This window comes from Chiloscyllium plagiosum, unplaced genomic scaffold (assembly GCF_037043375.1).
Source record: "Chiloscyllium plagiosum isolate Xiang-an unplaced genomic scaffold, Cpla_swu_hap1 HiC_scaffold_8, whole genome shotgun sequence".
Classification (NCBI taxonomy): Eukaryota; Metazoa; Chordata; class Chondrichthyes; order Orectolobiformes; family Hemiscylliidae; genus Chiloscyllium; species Chiloscyllium plagiosum.
In genome coordinates this window covers 18039809-18061904 of record NW_028270146.1, presented here as the reverse complement: position 1 = coordinate 18061904, position 22096 = coordinate 18039809, and the positions used below count along the sequence as shown (strand labels likewise).

Below are 22096 nucleotides of genomic sequence, written 5' to 3'. Positions count from 1 at the left end.
AGCAGCATGATTAACATCTGCCTTCCTCTTCACCAAAATATAGCAACCTTTTCAATGAAGAATCTACTTGGATGGAGTAAAGGTTCATTTGATTGGCTCTTGGGTTGAGTTGTCCTATGATAAAAGGGTGAGTAAATTGGAGCTACACTGACTAAAGTTGAAAGAATGAGAAGTTATCACATATAAACATACGAGATTTTGAAGAGGCCTGACTGGTTAGACACTGAGTGATGTTCCCCAGCTGTGTAACCTACAACATGGGGTGCAGCTTCTGTAAAAAGGAGTTGATCATTTAGGACTGAGAGAAGGAGACATTTCTTTCTTCAGATGATTTTGAATATTTGAAATTTTATGCCCCACATGAATAGTGGAACAGCAATAGGCCACTCAGCCCATTGATTTAATGCAATCATGGCTGATCAAACATTTTGATGCCTTTACTCAGATGATCCCCATGGTCCTTTACACCATTGGTAATCAGAAATCCATCCTGATGAAGGCCTCCAGCCCGAAACGTCGATTCTCTTGCTCCTCAGATGCTGCCTGAACTGCTGTCCTTTTCCAGCAACACATTCTCAACTCTGATCTCCAGCATCTGCAGATCTCACTGTCTCCTAGAAATCCATCAACCTCTACTATAAACGTATTGTGAGACTGAGCTTCCATCATCCTCTGGAGAACAGAGTTCAAAATATTTGCAGATAGACAGAGTGATGAAGAAGGATGCTTGCCTTCATTAGCTGGGGTGTACTGTAGATAGTTTGGGCCACAGATGGAATACTGTGTGCAGTTATGGTCACCACACTATTGGAAGGACATGATTGCTTTGGCCACGGTGCAGAGGAGATTCACCGGGATGTTGCCTGGGATGGAAAATCTCAGTTATGAGAAGAGACTGGACAAGGCTGGGTTTATTTTCCTTGGAGCAGAGGAAGCTGGGGAGGGGGAGGAGAGGGTGAGGGGTGTTGGGGAGGGTGGAATTGATTCAGGAATACACAATTATGAAAGGCATAGGGTAGATCATGAGAATCCTGTCCCAATGGCTGATGTATGTAATACCAGAGGGCGTAGATTTAAGTGGAGGAGCAAGTGGTTGAGGGGAGATCTGAGGAAAATGTTTTTTGCCCGGAGGGTGGGAGACATACAGAACATATTGCCTGAGAAGGTAGTGGAGGCAAGTACTCTAGCATGATTCAAGACGCATCTGGATGACTATTTAAAATTCCAGGGCAGAGTATGCTATGGACCAAGTGCAGGTAAATGGGATTATTGTAGTTTGGTGATTGTTTGTCAACATTTGACATGATGGGTCGAAGGGCCTGTTTCTGTGCTGTGTGGCGCTATGACTCTCAAACCTCTTGAGTAATTATAAATTCTTGTCGGTCCTGAGTGACTTAATTTTAAATTGTGGTCACTGGTTCTTCTCTTCCCAGTCAGGGAAGACATCTTATCTACATATACCCTGTCTGTCTCTTTACGTAGATTTCATTCTTCAAAATTCTGGACCTTACAGGTCCAGTTTGTCCAATTACTCTTCATAGGACAGTCCCTCCATCCCAGGAACAAATCTGGCGAACCTTTTATTGTTGCCTCTCTATGGACGAAGAGGCTAAACCTGTGCACAATGCTCCAAGTACAGTCTAACCAAGTTCATAGACAATTGAAGAAAAGCTTTACTACTCATACTTAAATCCTCTTGCATTAAAGTTTATTTCATTAACCTTTCTAGCAGGAAGGAATTGTAGATTCTCCATCATTGAATGCACCCAAGACTGAGATTGCTGGATTTTGGACCGCTGAGAATTAAGGGATATAGGAAGCAGGTGGGAAAGGAGCTATGGTTGTATTAAATAATGGAGCAGGTTAGACAGGCTGTGTGGTCCACTCATGCAATCTTTAGTTCTTAAGTTTTGTTTGATAATCCTCTTATGAAGAATACTGGGATATTTTCCTGCACTAAAGATGCTATATAAATGCAAATTGTGGTTTATGAGCTGCAGATTGCATTATTTTAGTCAAATCACCATTTTTAATTATCTAAAATTTTGAATATTTTAAATTTCATCCATTTTTATTGTAGTTCTGAGTGCCTCCGATCTTTTAGGTCTGCATACTCATTGCAACTGGAAATGGCAGGTGACCTCCTCCAGTGCATATCAGATCTGACTAGAAGAACCTTTGCAGATTCTGGCCTGTGGAATGTTTATCCCTGATTGACACTCCAAACACCACCCCAGAGATAATTTGAGATAAAGGCTCCAGTAGTGTGGGCGACAGTTAATGCATTAACATCCATAGAATCTATGTTGGTCAAGTTGTCCATTGTGTGGCCCATTACTTTGCTTTCATAGTGAGAGCTGAGGAGGAGAGGGAGTACAAAATGAACTTGGAATTGTTTACTGGATCTGACAGCATAATGCAGCTGCATCAGAAACAGTAACAGATCAATAGATGCATTAATTAACTTAGCTGCTTCAATAATTGCACCATCTGAATTAGGTATGTGCAACTCAAAACCTCTCCCCCACCCCCAACTCAGTGACCTCTGCATTAAACAACTTCCCTTCCCACTGTATCCCAGCCCCCACCTCCAAAAGGCTAATAGCAGTTGACTATTTAAATGTGACAAAAGAACATAAAAGACCAACATATCACAAGTCTTTCAGATTTATTGCACTCATCAATTACTGGTTGTGACTGCCTGTTTAAAAGAAGCTCATGTATTTTGTTAAAATGGCACTTCCACTGCAAGAGATGGTTTATACCAAGAAATGTACAGCGCTGACCACAGCCCCTGTCGGCAGTAATGGACTTGCTATTGTTGGATAAAGTTGCGGTTACTTGATTTGCTTGTTCTCGTCTTCGATATGTGAGTCAAGCATTTGCAGTTGTAAATCCATATGGACTTTCAAGAACTTTTGTTTGGTAAATTATTGCTGAAAGCTAACTGTGCGAGAAACATAAACATATGCATTTGTTGGAAATTGGAATTAGTTGCTGTAGAAACGACACTGGAATAATTGAGCAATTTTTGTTTTACAATAATATAAATTGCAAAACTGAGGTTGGCTTCGCTTGGTTAATAGTATTTTGTGTCACAAGGGTTTACACTGTGCCTCCGTAACTTATAATCTTGGCTAACATACCACTGCAGAATAATGGAGCTCCCCCCTTTATTGGAAGCATCATCCTTAAGGTGAGAGGCAGAACCTACTGCAAAGCTCTTAGATTTTGAAGATCTCCGAGGTACTGTTCAAAAAAAGAGTGGGAGATTTTTCCCAGCATTCTGACTTAATGTTCTGCCCACCGCCAAACCAGTAAAACAGATTATTTGGCTTCCTTACATTTGTGTGCTGTGGCCTACCGTAATTTGGTTCCACAATAATAGCACCCCATTTCAAAAACATTGATTGCAAGGCTTTTGGGAAGAGTCTCCTGCTGCCAGGAAAGCATTTTGTAATTCAAAAGCTTCACCAGAGATAGTTACACTCCCTAAAAGAAAATGCAGTGCCATTTTTATGTGTAATTGCTTAATTGGATACAAATACTTCTGAAAGCCAAAATTACAAGTTACAGTTTTTAAGTATTTAACACACAATGGGTAGCATTTTCCAAACCCAGTGGAGACAGATTTGGGAGCACGATGGTGGACAGTGTCTGAAATTCATGTCAGGTCTGAGTCCGAATCAAATCTTGCCCTTTTCTAGTTTTCCTTGGAACAGAATTGAAGGAAACATACAAACAAATGACTGTTCAGCTCCTCAATGTCTTACTAATGGAGAATCTGCCATCTTGACATGTCTGAACACTGATATATCAGGAAGCTCAAGATATTAAAGCAGATCACTGTTGTCATCATTTGGAGGTGCAGGTGTTGGACTGGGGTGGACAAAGTTAAAAATTACACAACACCAGGTTATAGTCCAACAGGTTTATTTGGAAGCACTAACTTTCGGAGCGCTGCTTCTTCATCAGGTGGTTGTCCTGATGATTCACCTGATGAAAGAGCGATGCTCCGAAAGCTAGTACTTCCAAATAAACCTGTTGTACTATAACCTGGTGTTGTGGGATTTTTAACTGTTATCATCTGCAGCCTCCTGAACCTTCCCATCAAAAGTAGATGACCATACCTGTCTCATGGTTATCAATTTACTGCTCACTGACAGGATGCTAAATTCTGTCTTTGTTTCCAGCTTAGGGGTTTTATGGGGACCGGAATTGCACTCCTACTACTGACTTCCTCAGCCACTTTCATCCATGCCTTATAATCCTAGCTAAGTTGTCTTCTTCCTCCCAACTTGGGTGAACTTGTTTTACTAGAACCTTGCAGATCCTTTGGCCAGACCGCCAAGTAAGTGGGCATTGGGCCGAAAACCGCTCCAAGACAGATGGAGAATTACAGTCATCGACACCTGCAGTATAGGAAAAGGCCCATCTAAGTCAGTCCCAATCAACAATAATCCAACTATTCTAATCCAATTTTCCAGCATTTGCCCTTAAGGTGAGGTGACAGTGACAACCCTTGATATCAAGGCCGTGTTTGACAGAGTGTGGCAGCAAGGAGTACGAGCAAAACTCAAATCAATATGTATCTGGAGACAAACTCTTCACTGGTTGGAGTCATACCTGGCACATGGGAATATGGTTGTGATTGTTGGAGGTCAGTCATTTCAGCTCCAGGACATCTCTGCAGGAGTTCCTCAGGGTGGAGTCCTAGGCCCAACCACCTTCAGCTGCTTCATCAATGACCTTCCCTCGTTCATAAGGTCAGAAGTGAGGATGAATGCCGGTGATTGCACAATGTACATCACCATTCGTAACTTCTCAGATAGTGAAACAGTTCATTTTCAAGTAAAACAAGATCTGGACAATATCCAGGCTTGAGCTGACAAGTGGCAAGTTATATTTTCGCCACGCAAATGTCAGACCATGGACCAAATACTGAACTATAGAAGTAATCATCCCAACACCCATAAACAAAGCTGCATTCCAATGAGCCACCACACACTGCTGCACAGAGGCACTACGAAGAGCAGAGGAAAACCACCTATATGGTGTATTCAAAAAGAACGGGTACCCAATGAATACAACCTGCCAATTTCTCAGCAACAAACCCAAAGAAGCAGTCAAAACCCACCCAGAAACCCTAAACACTCTCCCCTACCTCAAAGTTATCTCTGAAATGACTGTCAAACTACTCAGACCTCTTGGCATCATGGTAGACCACAAACCCACCAACACACTAAAACAGCAGCTAATGAACCCTATACAGACAACAGACAAAACAAACATCAACTACAAAATACCTTGCGAAAACTGAAGCAAACAATACATTGGACAAACAGGCAGAAAGCTAGCCACCAGGATACATGGACATCAACTAGCTACAAAAAGACATGACCCACTCATACATACAGATGAGGAAGGGCACCATTTTGACTGACACAAATATTTCCATCCTAGGACAAGCCAAACCGAGACATGCATGAGAATTCCTAGAAGCAAGGCATTCTAACCAGAACTCTATCAACAAACACATTGATTTCGACCCCATCTATTACCCTCCGAGAAAGAGACCAGGAAATGATATCACCAACCAAAAGAAACCTAAACATATAAATAGAAAACAGGACATAACACCAGTACTTCACCGGAGGCTCACTGATGATGTTACCTAGTATGGTGATGAAACATCTGAAAATGAACCTTCCAGCTCAGCGAGCAAACTTCCACCCAGAATCTCAACCTGAACTACAAATCTTCTTAAAACTTGCCACGACCATCGCCAATTAGAGACAATCTAACTACCATCCCTTGACATTCAATGATGTCATTGAATCCCTTGCTATATCCTGGGGATCAGAAATTCAACTGGACACACCACATAAACACAATGGCTACAACAGCAAGTCAGACTCTAGGAATACGGCTGTGAGTAACTCCCCTCCTGACTCTGCAAAGTCTGTCTAGCGTGTACAAAGCACAAGTTGGGAGTGTGACAGAAAACTCCCTACTTGCCTGGATGGGTGCAGCTCCAACAACACTTAAAAAGCTTGTCGCCATCCAGGAATGATTGACGATGAAGGGCTTTTGCCCAAAACATCGATTTTCCTGCTTCTCGGATGCTGCCTGGTCTGCTGTGGTTTTCCAGCACCACTCTAATCTAGACTCTGATCTCCAGCATCTGCAGTCCAGGGGAAAGCAGCCTACTCAACTGGCATCCATTCCCTGCACCTGTAGTCATAGTCATAGAGATGTACAGCATCGGTCCCACCCGTCCATACTGACCAGATATCCCAACCCAATTTAGTCCCACCTGCCAGCACCCGGCCCTTATCCCTCCAAACCCTTCCTATTCATATACCCATCCAAATGCCTCTTAAATGTTGCAATTATGCCAGCCTCCACCATTTCCTCTGGCAGCTCATTCCATACACGTACCACCCTCTGCGTGAAAAAGTTACCCTTTAGGTCTCTTTTAAATCTTGCCCCTCTCACCCTAAACCTATGCCCTCTAGTTCTGGACTCCCCAACCCCAGGGAAAAGACTTTGTCTATTTATCCTATCCATTCCCCTCGTAATTTTGTAAACCTCTATGAAGTCACCCCTCAGCCTCCGAGGAAAAACAGTCCCAGCCTGTTAAGCCTCTCCCTATAGCACAAATCCTCCAACCCTGGCAACATCCTTGTAAATCTTTTCTGAACCTTTTCAAGTTTCACAACATCTTTCCGATAGGAAGGAGACCAGAATTGCACGCAATATTCCAACAGTGGCCTAACCATTGTCCTGTACAGCTGCAACATGACCTCCCAATTCCTGTACTCAGTACTGTGACCAATAAAGGAAAGCATACCAAATGCCTTCTTCACTATCCTATCTACCTGCGACTCCACTTTCAAGGAGCTATGAACCTGTACTCCAAGATCTCTTTGTTCAGCAACACTCCCTAGGACCTTACTATTAAGTATATAAGTCCTGCTAAGATTTGAGTTCCCAAAGTGCAGCATCTCTCATTTATCTGAATTAAACTCCATCTGCCACTTCTCAGCTCATTGGCCCATCTGGTCAAGATCCTGTTGTAATCTGAGGTAACCCTCTTCGCATGAGCAGCAGTATCTACAAGATGCACTGCAGAAATTCAACAAAGGTTCTTAGACACACCTTCCAAAACAATGACCACTTGCATCTGGAAGGACAAGGGCAGTGGATGAACCATTGGAAGACCACCACCTGCAAGTTCCCCTCCAAGTCATTGACCGTCTGACTAGGAAATATATCACCATTCCTTCATTGTCATTAGGTTAAAATCCTGGAATTTCCCTCCCTAAGGGCATGGACTATGGTTTAAGAAGGCAGCTCACCACCACTTTCTCAAGGGTATCTAGGAACGGGCAATAAATGCTGACCAGCCAACGATGCCCATGTCCCCACGGGTAAATAAAAAAAGCTTGTATGGCTTGGCATCGCAAGTGACATGTAAATACTTCTTCAATGTTATGAAGGTACTGTCCCCTTACAGGCAGTGAGTTCCACCACCTTCTAGGTGAAAAATATTCCTTCTAAATCTCCTGGCCCTTACCTTACCCTTAAATCTATGTCCTGAGTCATTGAAGATGATCTAATTTGGATCATGTTGGAGGGATGCTAACCAGAGTCATAGAGTCATATAGCACAGAAACAGACCTTTTTGTCCAACTTGTTCATGCTGACCAGGTTATTCAAACTAAACTAGTTACATTTGCCTGCATTTGGCCGATATCCCTCTCAATCTTTCCTATTCTGATACCTCTCTCTCACTCTGTGTGTGTGTCTCTCTCTCTCTCTCTCTCTCTCTATCTCTCTCTCTGAATCAGCAGACTATTTAAGTGAGCTAATGCCTTCCTATTTTGGGAGCAGGTGAACAGTTTCTCTCCTTGTCACTGTGCCAATGAATCTCCAGTTCAGATGGGTAAATGAATTGCTTCCCATAGTCTGTACATTTCCATGGCTTCTCCCCACTGTGACTGTGCTGATGCTTTTCCAGTGCGGATAGATATTTGAATCCTTTCCCACAGTTCCACAATTTCTTCTCTGTGTGTGACCACACTTGTGACTCCATACGATGAAACCTTGCCACTCATAAAACACGTATACAATTTCTCAGTGTTATTAATGCTTTTTCTGCTTCCATGTTCAAATGCAATTCCATTCAGATTGCGATAAATCGGATGAACCCATCAGAATGTGTGCTTTCAGTTTCACTGCAATCTGAATGATGTAGTCTATCTGAAAACTGATGGGGAGCTTGGTCAAATGTTGGTTTTACACCCTGCTTGAGTTATTGTAGTCAGTGGGCTGAATATGGAATGTAAAATCAGCATCGTATTTGATTCCATATACACGGGACAGCAGGTTTGGTCAATCCTACCATGTGTTTGTCCTCCTCCTGCCCCACCAGTATTTTAACTTTAGGATGGGTTCCAACTTGTGAACCTGTGAGTCCCTTGCCCGTCTGTATTAACCACGTGTTCCAAGTTGTTCGGTTGTTAGTGCAATAGCTGTTACGAGTTTGAGAAGGAAAAAATGCATTAACGTGCCAAGCAAACAAATATATCCCAAATCTTTGTTCTTGACATATTTAGGATCATTGAGATTTTTTTTTGTGAATTCTGGAGGGATTTTTTTTGTTGTTAAATATAGATAGTTTTTCACTCAAAGATCAACCCTGTGATTTAGTGTGAACAGCTGAGCCACACAAATTAGGGAGTTCCCCAGCTTTATTCTGTGGAGAAAATGCTGTTTTTATTTAAAGCTTTATTTGACACTTTGTAATGTTGTTTGGATTTTCTCCATAGCTGAAGAGAAATATTGCTGTTAAAATTAAGTGGACTAATTTAACTAAATAAAATGCAAGATTAGTCATGTGATTCGTGGAAGTGGGGATGGCTTCCAAAGCAGTAAATGGCGCAGTGGTCTTATCACTGGACAGTTAATCCAAAGACCCAGTAAGATTCCTGAGGATCCGGGTTTGAATCCTGCCAAGGTTGATGGTGGAATTTGTATGCAATTTTAGAAAAATATCTGTGATGAAGAGTCTAATGATGACCACAGAATCATTGCCAGTTGTCAGGGGGGAAAATTCCACCTCGTTCACTATTGCCCTTTTGGGAAAGAAACTGCCATCCTTACCTGGTCTGGCCTACATTTGATTCCAGACCCGCAGCAAAATGGCTGACTCTTAACTGCACTTTGAGCAATTGAGGATGGGCAACAAATATTGACATAGCCAGTGATGCTGTCATCCTGTGAACAAAATCTCTTGTCATGTTATTTTGTAATATTTGTATTTAAACCTAATTTATTGGGTCCTATATAATAGTGAACGGATGCACTGTTTGTACTTTGGGGGAAGCTAGTAAACATGAGATGAAAAAGAATTCATGGCAACTTTTCTTGTTCGTGTTAGCTGTAGTTGTAGCTGGAGGAGTCTTCTGTGGAGCGTAAACCTGTTGAACTAATTGGCCAGGTTCTGAGCTATACACTCCCTGCACTTCCAAATGATTTTTTTATTGCTTCTCTCAAATCTGAAATGCATCCAATAACCCTTCATGTGGCTAGCAATAAATGGACAATTTTAATAATTAATGACTGTGCCTTCCCTTAGAAAAAGATGCAAGTAATTTCTGAAGGAAATGATGAATGAAACTGGGAAATCTTGAATATGTAATAAAGCTACTGGTAACTTTTAAATTAGATGTTACTTTTACATTTGAATTGAAGTTTCAGAGTAATGTTTAAACTGGAATTCATGCTTTTCCCAACCCTCTATTTTTGAAACAAGGAAGTATTGATTGATCAGTCTCTGTCTGGAGCTGACTGATGTAGATTATATACTTAATGTTCTCGAGGGGCTTACGAGTGTGATTGTCTTGTATAGTCATAAATAATGAAGTCTGTCGATTACTTCCCTGATTGTTCATCTTGGAATGCAAGGTTATTGCAACACAGAATTTACAGTAAAATGGGATGAGGTGGAGAGGTGTGAACGAGATGAAAGTCGAAAAACAAGTACTGGAAATCAGAAAAATAAAGCATTAGAACATCAACTGTTATATGTCACAATGCTGCATAAATGGTGAGAGGACATGGTCTCAGAATTAAGGGGCACCAATTTAAGACTAAGATGAGGAGGAATTTCTTCTGAGGATTCTGAGTCTTTGAAATTCCTTGTCTCGGAGACCTGTGGGGCCAGAGAACTTGTGGACATTTAAGATTGAGATAATAGACTCTTGATCAGTCGGGGTATCAGGTTAAAGAGAACGTGAGGAATGTCGGATCAGCCATGATCCTATTGAAGTGTGGAGCAGTGTTGAAGCTTCCTGTTCCTATTTTTAATGGTTTTGTGTTCTTAGTAGGTCGATAGGATAAGTCAGGTTAAGGAATTTTGGATTCCACTCTTTATTAGAAATAATTTATTAGAAATATTTTCTTTTGAGAAGGGTAGCAATTGTGTGAATCTTTTTATAAAATCATGAGGGGTATAGATAAGATGAATGACAAGGGTCTTTTCCCGAGGATGGGGAAGTTCAGAACTCATGGACATAATTTTAAGGTGAGAGGAGAAAGATTTCAAAAGTACATGAGGGGGTCATGAAGGGCATGAAACATTTTTACACAGAGAATGGTGCCTGTGTGCAATGAACTGCCAGAGGAAGTGGTGGATGCAGGTACAATTGCAACATTTAAAAGACATGAATAGGAAAGATTTGGAGGGATATGGGGTTTAAAAATGTGTTGCTGGAAAAGCGCAGCAGGCCAAGCAGCATCAAAGGAACAGGAGAATCGACGTTTTGGGCATAAGCCCTTCTTCAGGAATTAGGAGGATGTGCCAAGCGGGCTAAGATAAAAGGTAGGGAGGAGGGAATTGGGGGAGGGGCGTTGGGAATATGATAGGTGGAAGGAGGTTAAGGTGAGGGTGATAGGCCGGAGAGGGGGTGAGGGCGGAGAGGTCGGGAAGAAGATTACAGGTCAAGAAGGCGGTGCTGAGTCTGAGGGTTGGGACTGAGATAAGGTGGGGGGAGGGGAAATGAGAAAGCTGGAGAAATCTGCATTCATCCCTTGTGGTTGGAGGGTTCCTAGGTGGAAGATGAGGTGCTCTTCCTCCAGGCGCGTGTTGCCATGGTCTGGCAATGGAGGAGGCCAAGGACCTGCATGTCCTTGGTGGAGTGGGAGGGGGAGTTAAAGTGTTAGCCACGTGGCGGTTGGGTTGGTTGGTTGGTGCGGGTGTCCCAGAGGTGTTCTCTGAAATGTTCCGCAAGTAGGCAGCCTGTCTCCCCAAACTTACCTGTCTCAGACTCCTCCCTCCCCTTCCGAGACCTCTCCATTTCTATCTCGGACGACCGATTCAACACAAACATTTACTATAAACCGACTGACTCCCACAGCTACCTAGATTACACCTCCTCCCACCCTGTCCCCTGTAAAAACGCCATCCCATATTCCCAATTCATTCGCCTTCACCGCATCTGTTCCCAGGAGGACCAATTCCAATACTGAACAACCCAGATGGCCTCCTTCTTCAAAGACATCAGACGTGGTTGACGATGCTCTCCACCGCATCTCCTCCACTTCCCGCTCCTCCACCCTTGAACCCCACCCCTCCAATTGCCACCAGGACAGAACCCCACTGGTCCTCACCTACCACCCCACCAACCTCCAGATACATGGTAACATCCTTTGTCATTTCCGCCACCTCCAAACAGACCCCACCACCAGGGATATATTTCCCTCCCCTCCCCTATCAGCGTTCCGAAAAGACCACTCCCTCCGCGACTCCCTTGTCAGATCCACACCCCCCACCAACCCAACCTCCACTCCCGGCACCTTCCCCTGCAACCGCAAGAAATGCAAAACTTGCGCCCACACCTACCCCCTCACTTCCCTCCAAGGCCCCAAGGGATCCTTCCATATCCGTCAGAAATTCACCTGCACCTCCACGCACACCATTTACTGCATCCGCTGCACCCGATGTGGTCTCCTATACATTGGGGAGACAGGCCGCCTACTTGCGGAACGTTTCAGAGAACACCTCTGGGACACCCGGACCAACCAACCAACCCAACCGCCAAGTGGCTGAACACTTTAACTCCCCCTCCCACTCCGCCAAGGACATGCAGGTCCTTGGCCTCCTCCATCGCCAGACCATGGCAACACGACGCCTGGAGGAAGAGCACCTCATCTTCCACCTAGGAACCCTCCAACCACAAGGGATGAATGCAGATTTCTCCAGCTTTCTCATTTCCCCTCCCCCCACCTTATCTCAGTCCCAACCCTCAGACTCAGCACTGCCTTCTGACCTGCAATCTTCTTCCCGACCTCTCCGCCCCCACCCTCTCTCCGGCCTATCGCCAACGCCCCTCCCCCAAGTCCCTCCTCCCTACTTTTTATCTTAGCCCGCTTGGCACACCCTCCTCATTCCTGAAGAAGAGCTCATGCCCGAAACGTCGATTCTCCTGCTCCTTGGATGCTGCCTGACCTACTGCGCTTTTCCAGCAACACATTTTTAAGCTCTGATCTCCAGCATCTGCAGTCCTCACTTTCTCCTTGGAGGGATATGTGCCAAGCACAGGCAGGTGGTTTGAGTTTAGTTTGGGGACATGGTTGGTGTGGACGGGTTGGACTAGAGGGTCTGTTTCCATGCTGTATGACTGTATAACTCTACTTTGGGAAATATTGGCCTCCACATATTTGGAAATAAAAGTGACAACATTGAATGATGCAGGACAGAAGGAGCCCCTCAATCCTGTACTCATTCAAAGAGCTGTTCAATTAATCCTGTTGCTCTGCTCTTTCCCCAAAACACTGGAACTGTTTTCTCCTCTCTTCATATATTTATCCAGTTCCTTTTTTGTGAACTATTATTGAGCCCACTTCCACTATCCTTCAAGGCCGCCTGTTTTAAATCATGACAATTTTGTTAGTTCATGATGAAAGTATTCTTCTAATCGCCACTCTCTTTCTTTATTTTTGTCAATGACCTTAAATCTGAATCTTAGCATACTGACATTTCTGTCAGTGGAAACAGCTTCTTGTATTCACCCAATCAGAACTTCAGCATTTCAAACATCAGTACTAACTTTCTCTGCTCTGAGGAGTGAAACCACAGTCTCTCTTACACAACATGAAACTGAAATTATTCTTCTGTTGTTTCATTCTTTGGAATTTCCTCTGTACCTTAATGTTCAAGATCTTGATAACCTTTCCCAAGTCTTGGCATCACACTTCACCTCTGTGCTGACGGAATTCCATAAAGTTCGACCTTCTTTGTTTCTTCCCTAAAAAGTCCTGTTACCCAAAGACTTGTGAGCTTTCAGCACTAGGTCTTAATGTTCATGTGTCACTTGAAAATGGTATCATTTATTTTCTGTTTCTCCTCTTTATTATTCCTGTTTAAAGGGATCACATCACACTTCCACGTCAACTATCACCTGCCATTTCTTTGCAAGTCTATCTATGCTCAACAGCAAAATAGTCCAGATGTTGGAAATCTGAAATAACAACAGGAAGTCTGGAAATATTCATTAGGCCAAGCAACATCTCTGGAGAGAGAAAAGACACAGTTAAGCTTTTCAGATTGATAACGTCTTTTTCCAGGAGTTCTGAAGGAAAGACCATTGACCTGAAAGATTGACTCCATTTTGTCTCTCCACAGGTGCAGTCTGACCTGCTGAATATTATCATATTTTCTGATTCTCAGTCCTTTTGAAATCTGTTACTGTGCTCCTCACTGCTGACTATATTTGAGTTTAATATGGTCTACACAGTTAGAAATTTTGCCCTTGAGTTCAAGTCAGAAAGTTCTATAATTAAGCTTTCTGAAATTGGGTTTTTAAAATGGGATTACGCTATTCTCCCACCAGACTGTTATGTGATTGTGGAAAGTGATCTAGCAGTTCCAGAGTCAGTCCTACACCATGGCTTCTTTGACAGCATCTTCGATTCCGTGACATTTTGCACACAGAAAACAGTAAATGGGAGCATCTCCTGCAAGTTCTCCAAGTGACTTTGAAATATATTTTTTCCCTTATCATAGAGTCATAGAGATGTACAGCAGGGAAACAGATTCTTCAGTCCAACTTGTTCATGCCAACCACATATTCGAACCTAATCTAGTCCTGATTTGGAGATGCCGGTGTTGGACTGGGGTGTACAAAGTTAAAAATCACACAACACCAGGTTATAGTCCAACAGGTTTAATTGGAAGCGCACTAGCTTTCGGAGCGACGCTCCTTCATCACCTGATCAGGTGATAAAGAAGCGTCGCTCCAAAAGCTAATGTGCTTCCAATTAAACCTGTTGGACTATAACCTGGTGTTGTGTGATTTTTAACTTAATCTAGTCCCATTTGCCAGGACTTGGCCCATATCCTCTAAGGAGAAAGTGATGACTGCAAATGCTGGAGATTACAGTTGACGGTGTGATGCTGGAAATGCACAGCAGGTCAGGCAGCTTCTGAGGAGCATGAGGAATGACGTTTCCTGATGAAGAGGTTTTGCCTGAAACATCAATTTTCTTGCTCTTCTGATGCTGCTGGACCTGCTGTGCTTTTCCAGCACCACACTCTCGATCCATATCCCTCTAAACCCTTCCTATTCAGATGCCCATTCAGATGTTTTTTTAAATGCTGTAATTGTACCAACCTCCAGCATTTCCTCTGGCAGTTCATTCCATACACTCACCACCCTCTGTGTGAAAACGTTGCCCTTTAGGTCCCTTTTATATCTTTCCCCCTCACCCTGAACCTATGCCATCTAGTTCTGGACTCCCCCACTCCAGGGAAAAGACCTTGTTTATTTATCTCATCTATGCCCCTCATGATCTTATAAACCTCTATACCGTGATCCCTCAACCTCCGACGCTCCAGGGAAAACAGCCCCAGCCTATTCAGCCTCTCTCTATAGCTCAAATCCTCCAACCCTGGCAACATCCTTGTCAGTTTTTTCTGAACCCTTTCAAGTTTCACAACATCCTTCTGATAAGAAGGAGACCAGAATTGCACACAGTATTCCAAAAATGAACCTGCACTTCAAGGTGTCTGTTCAGCAACACTCCCTAGGGTCTAACTATTAAGTGTATAAGTCCTGCTCTGTTTGCCTTTCCAAAATGCAGCACCTCACATTTATCTGAATTAAACTCCATCTGCCACTTCTCAGCCCATTGGCCCATCTGATCAAGCAACCGGTTGACTCTGAGGTAACCTCTTTCACTGTCCACCACACTTCCAATTTTGGTGTCATCTGCAAATTTACTAACTATACCTCCTATGTTCACATCCAAATCATTTATACAAATGATGAAAATTACTGGACCCAGCAGCGATCCTTGTGGCATACCACAGGTCACAGGCTTTCAGTCTGAAAAGCAACCCTCCACCACCACCCTCTGTCTTCTACCTTTAAGCAAGTTCTGTATCCAAACGTGTAGCTCTCCCTGTATTCCATGAGATCTAACCTTGACACACACACACACACACACACACACACACACACACACACACACACACACGAGTTCCCAGCCCGTCCACCCACCACCAGCCTGGATTGTTTGTGAAACTTTAAGGACTGCAGCGATTGAACATGGCTTACCACCACCTTCTTACACGCACTTAGGGAGAAGCTAAAAATGCCAGCAACTGCTATGAGTGGAAATTCAGTTCTCTTCCACTTTCCAGACTCTCCAGCAGAAGATACAAAAGCTTAAACACACATGCCAAGAGATTCAAGAACAGCTTCTTCCCCGCTGTTATTAGACTTTGAATGGCCCTTTCAACATTTAAATCTAAATGTTGATCTCACTCATTGTTCACCTCTGCAGCTGTAATATTGTATTCCTTGCTCTGTTCTATCACCCTCATGCACTTTGTATGGTATGATTTGTCTGTACTGTATGCAAAACAAAACTTTTCACTGTAGCTAGGTACATGTGACAATAATAAATCAAATCAAAAATCATAATTCTTTCTTTAGATCATTGTTGATCTTTGTTTGATTATATTGCTGGGAAGTGTCTTGGGATATTTTGTCTTTGCCTATGTTGGAGTGGATTCAAAGGTGCTTCACTGGCAAGGTACCAAAGATGAGGCTGTTCAGTTATGTGGGGAGGTTAGAACAGCTGGGATTGTTCTTTTTAAAGCAGGAAAGGTTGAAGAAAGATTTAATTGAGGTGTTCAAGTGGAGTGAAGTGCCTTAAGGTGTCTATGGGAAGAAACAAGTCTCTATTTGTAAGAAATAGGCAAACAGTGGGCACAGATTTAAGATAGATTTCGAAAGAACCAAAAGTCGATACTTCACGGAGGACTGCAATGCTGCTCTAGTCCTGCTACATCACAGGGCTCAACATAAAATGAAAGGTTGTTCCAGATACTGAAGTGGCCAATTAAATATTTTACTACATCAGGTTTTAAAGGAATTATTAGTTTGCTATGGAAATAAAACTTATTTGATGAAGATGCAGTAATTGGTTATGAAGACGTATACATGCTTCTCCCTCCAAAGATGCTGACCGGCTCCTGACCACAGTACATTCACTTTGGTTTTTGGAGAGTATCTGTTTGTGGAACAGCTGTAGCATTGAAATTTGGTACATACTTGTGATAGCAATCACACATCCCAGAAATCTAATTATTTTTCATTTAGTTATAGCTTACATTTTCACTGTTTGTATTGATCACTCATGGGATGTAGGTGTTGCTGCCTGGGCCATTATTTATTTCCTACTATTAGTTGCCCTTGAGAAGGTGGTGGTGGTGAGTTGTATTCTTGAACTGCAGCAGTCTATTTTCTGCAGGCAGACCCATAATGCCCTTAGGGAGGGATTGCCAGGATTTTGACCCTGTGACAGTGAAGGAACGACAATGCCTTATTAAATGGTTGCTTGGAGGGAACTCTGCAGGTGGTGGTGTTCCCACATATCTGCTGCACTTGCCCTTCAAAATGGAAGTGGGTTTGGCAGGTGCTGTCTAATGAGCCTTAATGAATTTCTGTAGTGTATGTTGTAGACGTTACATGCTGCTACAGAGCATTATTGGTCAAGAGATCTGTGGTGCTGGAAAAGCACAGCAAGTCAGGCAGCATCCGAGGAACAGGACTCCCTTGTCAGGTCCACACCCCCACCAGCCCTTCTCCCTCACCTTCATCAACTATCACTTTCCCAGCTACCTCCCCCCAACCCCACCCCCTCCCATTTATCTCTCAGCCCCGACCCATAAGCCTCATTCCTGATGATGGGTTTATGCCTGAAACATTGATCCCTTGCCACATGGTTGACAATGCCCTCCAGCGCATCTCCTCCACTTCATGCACCACCGCCTTTGAACACCACCCCTCCCAATGCAACAAGGTCAGAACCCCACCCCGGTCCTCGCCTTCCACCCCACCAACCTCCGCATACAACGCATCATCCTCTGCCACTTTTGCCACCTCCAAACAGACCTCACCACCAGAGATACATTTCTATCCCTGCCCCTATCAACATTCCGAAGAAACTATTCCCTCCGCAACTCCCTTGTCAGATCCACACCCCTCACCAGCCCACACCCCACTCCGGGCACCTTATCCTGCCACTGGAGGAAGTGCAAAACCTGCACCCACACCACTCCCCTCACCTCTGTCCAGGGCCCAAAGGGATCCTTCCACATCTGCCATAAATTTGCCTGTACCTCTCCCAATGTCATCTACTGCATCCGTTGCACCCGGTGTGGTCTCCTCTATATCGGGAAGACAGGACGCCTTCTTGTGGATCATTTCAGAGAATATCTCTGGGACATCTGCACCCACCAACCCCACTGCCCTGTGGCTGAACACTTCAACTCCCCCTCCCACTCCTTCAGGGGCATGAGCTCCTGGGCCTCCTCCACCGCCAAAACATTAGCACCTGACGCCTGGAGAAAGAACGCCTCATATTCTGCCTTGGAACCCTGCAACCACATGGGATAAATGTGGATTTTAACAGCTTCCTCATTTTCTCCCCACCTGCATATTATCCCAGTCCCAGGCCTCCAACTCAGCACTGCCCTCCAGACCCATCCATCACTGTCCCCTCTGACCTATCACCGTCTCCCTCACCTTCATCCACCTATTGCTTTCCAAGCTACCTCCCCCCAGCCCCACCCCCAACACTACCATTTATCTCTCAGCCCCGACCCAGAAGCCTCATTCCTGATAAAGAGCTTATGCCCGAAACGTCAACTCTCCTGCGCCTCGGATGCTGCCTGACCTGCTGTGCTTTTCCAGCACCACACTGAAAACACTGATCTGCAGTCCTCACTTTCTGCTGGTCAAGAGATCTGCCTTGTCCTAGATCATAGAATCATATCCACACTGACCCTCCAAAGAGCATCCCACCCAGACCATACCCCCATCCTATCCCTGGGACCCTGCATTTTCCATGGCCAATCCACTTAACCTGTACACTGGGAGAAAACTGGAGCACCCAGAGGAAACCCACACAAACAGTCACCCAAACGTGGGATCAAATCTGGGTGTGAGACAGCAATGCTAATCACTAAGCCACCATGTCTTGGATGGTGGCCAGCTTCTTGAGTGTTGTTGGAATTGCAACCATCCAGGCAAGTGGGGAGTATTCCATCGCACTCCTGGTTTGTGCCTTGTAGATGGTGGACAGGCTTTTGGGGAGTCAGGAGCTGAGTTATTGTAGGATTAGGCTGTCATAACTAGTTCTAGAAAGCTTTGGAGCAAATTTTTACTTTCTCAGTTAATTCAGAGACTTGAGCCTCAGATTTCTCTTAATATTTTAAGGAAGGAAAGATATTTCCCTCCCAGATGACTGACCAGCTGGGTGCTGAATGAGTGAATCTATCATATCACAGTAGTGTGAGTGAATTATAATTTGGGATATTCGGAGGGTTTTGACAGATTTTGTTCAGTTACAAAAATCACTGCTTGATGAAGCTGCTAACCTTCAGTGGCATTGCTCTTGTAGCCAAGTGACAGTGTCCCATCTTCAAGCCTAGGAAGCTCCAGTTTGACTCCCACCAGTCTGAGATGTGACTGAACAGGTCGATTTAAAAATCTAGTTTAAAACTGTTGTTTATTTAGGAAGGCGTTTCTAAATTATTTGATCTGTGATTTAAACAAAAATGCAGAGTTAAGGAGCTGCAGATGATGGAAATCAGAAACAAAAACAAATGCATTAAAAATGCATAATAAAAACAGAACTGCGAATGATGGAAATCAGAAATAAATACAGAAATTGCTGGAAAAGCTCAGGCGGTCTGACAGCATCACAACCTGCTGATCCTTTCCAGCAATTTCTGTTTTTGATTGTAAAATTAAATCCATGTTTTTAATCATGTTCTAATTTCATTTGCAGGTTGTCAGGGGTGATTTGGCTTCTCTGTGGCTGGAGCAGATACAAAAGCATCATGTGGCGCCTGTGGGTTACGCTAATAGCATCCAACAAGTGACAGTCAGGATCGATCTGCATATTCCCGAGCGCAGAGAGGAATACCGGTGCAGTTTTTGCCCTGTGGATGGTGGTTTTCTGTTGAACGACTCAGAGGAGTTTACATCTTTGACTATCTAGACAAACTGTTGGTCAGATTTGTTTGTGCACACACACACACACAGACACACACACACAGAAGTGAAAGCTTCGCTGTGCATTTTTCTCATTGTCCGCTGCCTGTGCCTTTGGGATGTGGACAATCTTCTAAAACTGGGGATCTGCCAGTATTCGAGGGATTGCTTTGATCTAACTCAGCTGATGACCTCTCAGACTTTGACCAGTGTGGATTTAAACTACATCTTGCTGTGAGCGGGGAATTGTTTCTTTCTTAAAGAAAGAACCATAAATCAGAAACGAAAGCAGAAATTGCTGGAAAAAGCTCAACAGGTCTGGCAACATCTGTGGAGAGAAATCAGAGTTAACAGGGGTGGAGTAATCTATTTTGTTTAGTCTGTTTGCTTTATCCCTCCCCTGGCTGTGTGTGTGCATTTATATCTGTGCTTCTGTTAACACAATGTTAACCATGGATTCTTTCTGCTTGGTGCTGCTCCTGGGCCCCTTGGCTGGGATCTGCCTGGGGCTGGAGTTCACAGGGAGCCCCGGTTTGTGGAGTCGCTTCTCGCGTTGGGAGGCTGGCAGTCGAAGTGACCTGAGTTTCCAGTTTAAGACCAATCTGCCCGAAGCGCTTCTGCTGTACCTGGACGACGGCGGCTTCTGCGACTTCCTGCAGCTGGCCATCGCCGGCGGCCGGGTCCAGCTCAAGTACAGCATCGATTGCTACGAAGCCTCGCTGGAGATGGACAGGAGGGTGGACGATGGCAAGTGGCACTTTCTGATGGTCAGCCGCAACTTCCTCAGGACCGTGCTGGTCCTGGACGGGGACACACGGTCAGCAGAGGTCAAGCCCCAGCGGCAGTACATGAAGGTGGCCAGCGACCTATTCGTGGGTGGGGTCCCCCAGGACATTCGAGAGACCACCTTGACTTCCGTCCTGGTGCAACGTGCACCCCCCTTCAAAGGATTTATCGAAGACTTGAAGTATGGAGACTCTGCGCCAGTGCTGCTTGGGAGTCACTTAGTGAGACTGGACAAGGAAGGTATTTGCACTGAGAATCCTTGTGAAAACGGTGGAGTGTGCTCGTGGATAGAAGGGGAGATTACCTGTGACTGTACTAACACGAGCTATATGGGGCGGTACTGCACTGAAGGTGAGAACAAATCTCTTTGCCAACTCATTACCCTGTGACCTGTTACAATGTGAATGAAATAGGATGTTTTCATTTCTTTGGCAATGAATTATTCACTCTCCTATCAAACTGGGTGCTCAGACTGACGGTTCAATGGCTTGCCATGGTGTGGTGGTGCCAGTGTTGGACTGGATTGGACAAGGTCAGAAGTTACATGACACCAAGTTGTACTCAAACAGGTTTATTTTAAACCAAAGCACAACTTTTAAACCAGAACTTGTGATTTCAAATAAACCTGTTGGATTATAACCTGGTGTCATGTGACTTCTGATGGACTGATGTCTCTCACTGGTTCCATCACATTGCAGACCATTACAGTCTGGAGTGGTAGTCAGGATGCACTTTACCTCAAACATCTTGGACTGGTGGCAAGTAATGGGAACCCCACCATCAATTGCTAAATAGCAGTGTGCACCTTTGCCCTGTCATTGAGCTTGAGGTGATGTCCATTCAATTCTCTGGTGTTGTTCAAGGCTCATAGGTGAACAATGACTACTTAAACTCTAGTCTTCAAGGGGGTTTAGCATCTGCAGAACCTGGAGAGGCAGGAAAAGATTGGCAAGAAAACATAACTTGCAGTCCTGATTCAGTCAGCTGAATGGTTAAAATTATTTTCAAATCCACCCATTAGTTTGTAAATAGAATTGATTCTCAGAGAAGCAGAAGGATTTGTGTTCATTCTCCTTTCTAAATCTCTTCAAGAATTCACTTTTTAAAAAAAAATCCATCTTGCTTCACAGATGATTAGAATAGTATATTCATGTGAATATAAATGGCTCAAAATCTAAACCTGTTCCTGATCATGTTTAAGCCAATTGATTTTAAGCTTTGTTTTTCACAGTTATGTAATTGTCAGTATGGAATCAGGATATTGTATATTTTTCAATTTATTGGAAAATGCATTTGCAAATCATAATGATGTCTGAACACTTAGTGTGTGAATGTACCTTACTTGTTTTAATTCTAACTGAACTGCATCATTTCACAATAGAGCTCTCGTCTGGCAAGATGGGACATGAACATTGTGTCATCGACTACCATTAGGATTCTTTGTGTATATTCTTGGTATCGTTTGGAAATATTTGCATACTTAGTCAAGTTCTACTGCATTTGTGTTTTCATGGTTTATGCATCTCAGGGAATAGTGATTCTATCCGACATTTGTGTGGTTGGCATGTCTTTTCTTCAAAAAACTGATCTTTTTTCAGCTGTAATTGATTGTGTATTTATCCCACTTTCTTATAGCCTTCATAATCCTTGTCTATTTGCTACAGTGCTCACAGTTGAGAATTCATGTCGTAATCTACAGAGCAATTCTACCAAATTTTACTTACTTAAAACAATTT

General features: G+C 43.8%; 1 protein-coding gene across 27 annotated transcripts in view; it reads left to right on the top strand.

Moving 5' to 3' along the window:
• The window catches only part of LOC122553369 (neurexin-3), a 2038938-nt gene that overhangs the window by 24523 nt on the left and 1992319 nt on the right, over positions 1 to 22096 (top strand). For all 27 annotated transcript variants that reach the window (XR_015757834.1, XR_015757833.1, XR_015757835.1 and 24 more), the window contains exon 2: positions 19369 to 20711. Coding sequence is in view for 22 of the 27 variants with exons in the window: in XM_087989624.1 (XP_087845750.1) it covers positions 20018 to 20711 (694 nt within the window). In the remaining 5 variants the exon portion in view is untranslated. The remainder of the gene's footprint in view (positions 1 to 19368; positions 20712 to 22096) is intronic.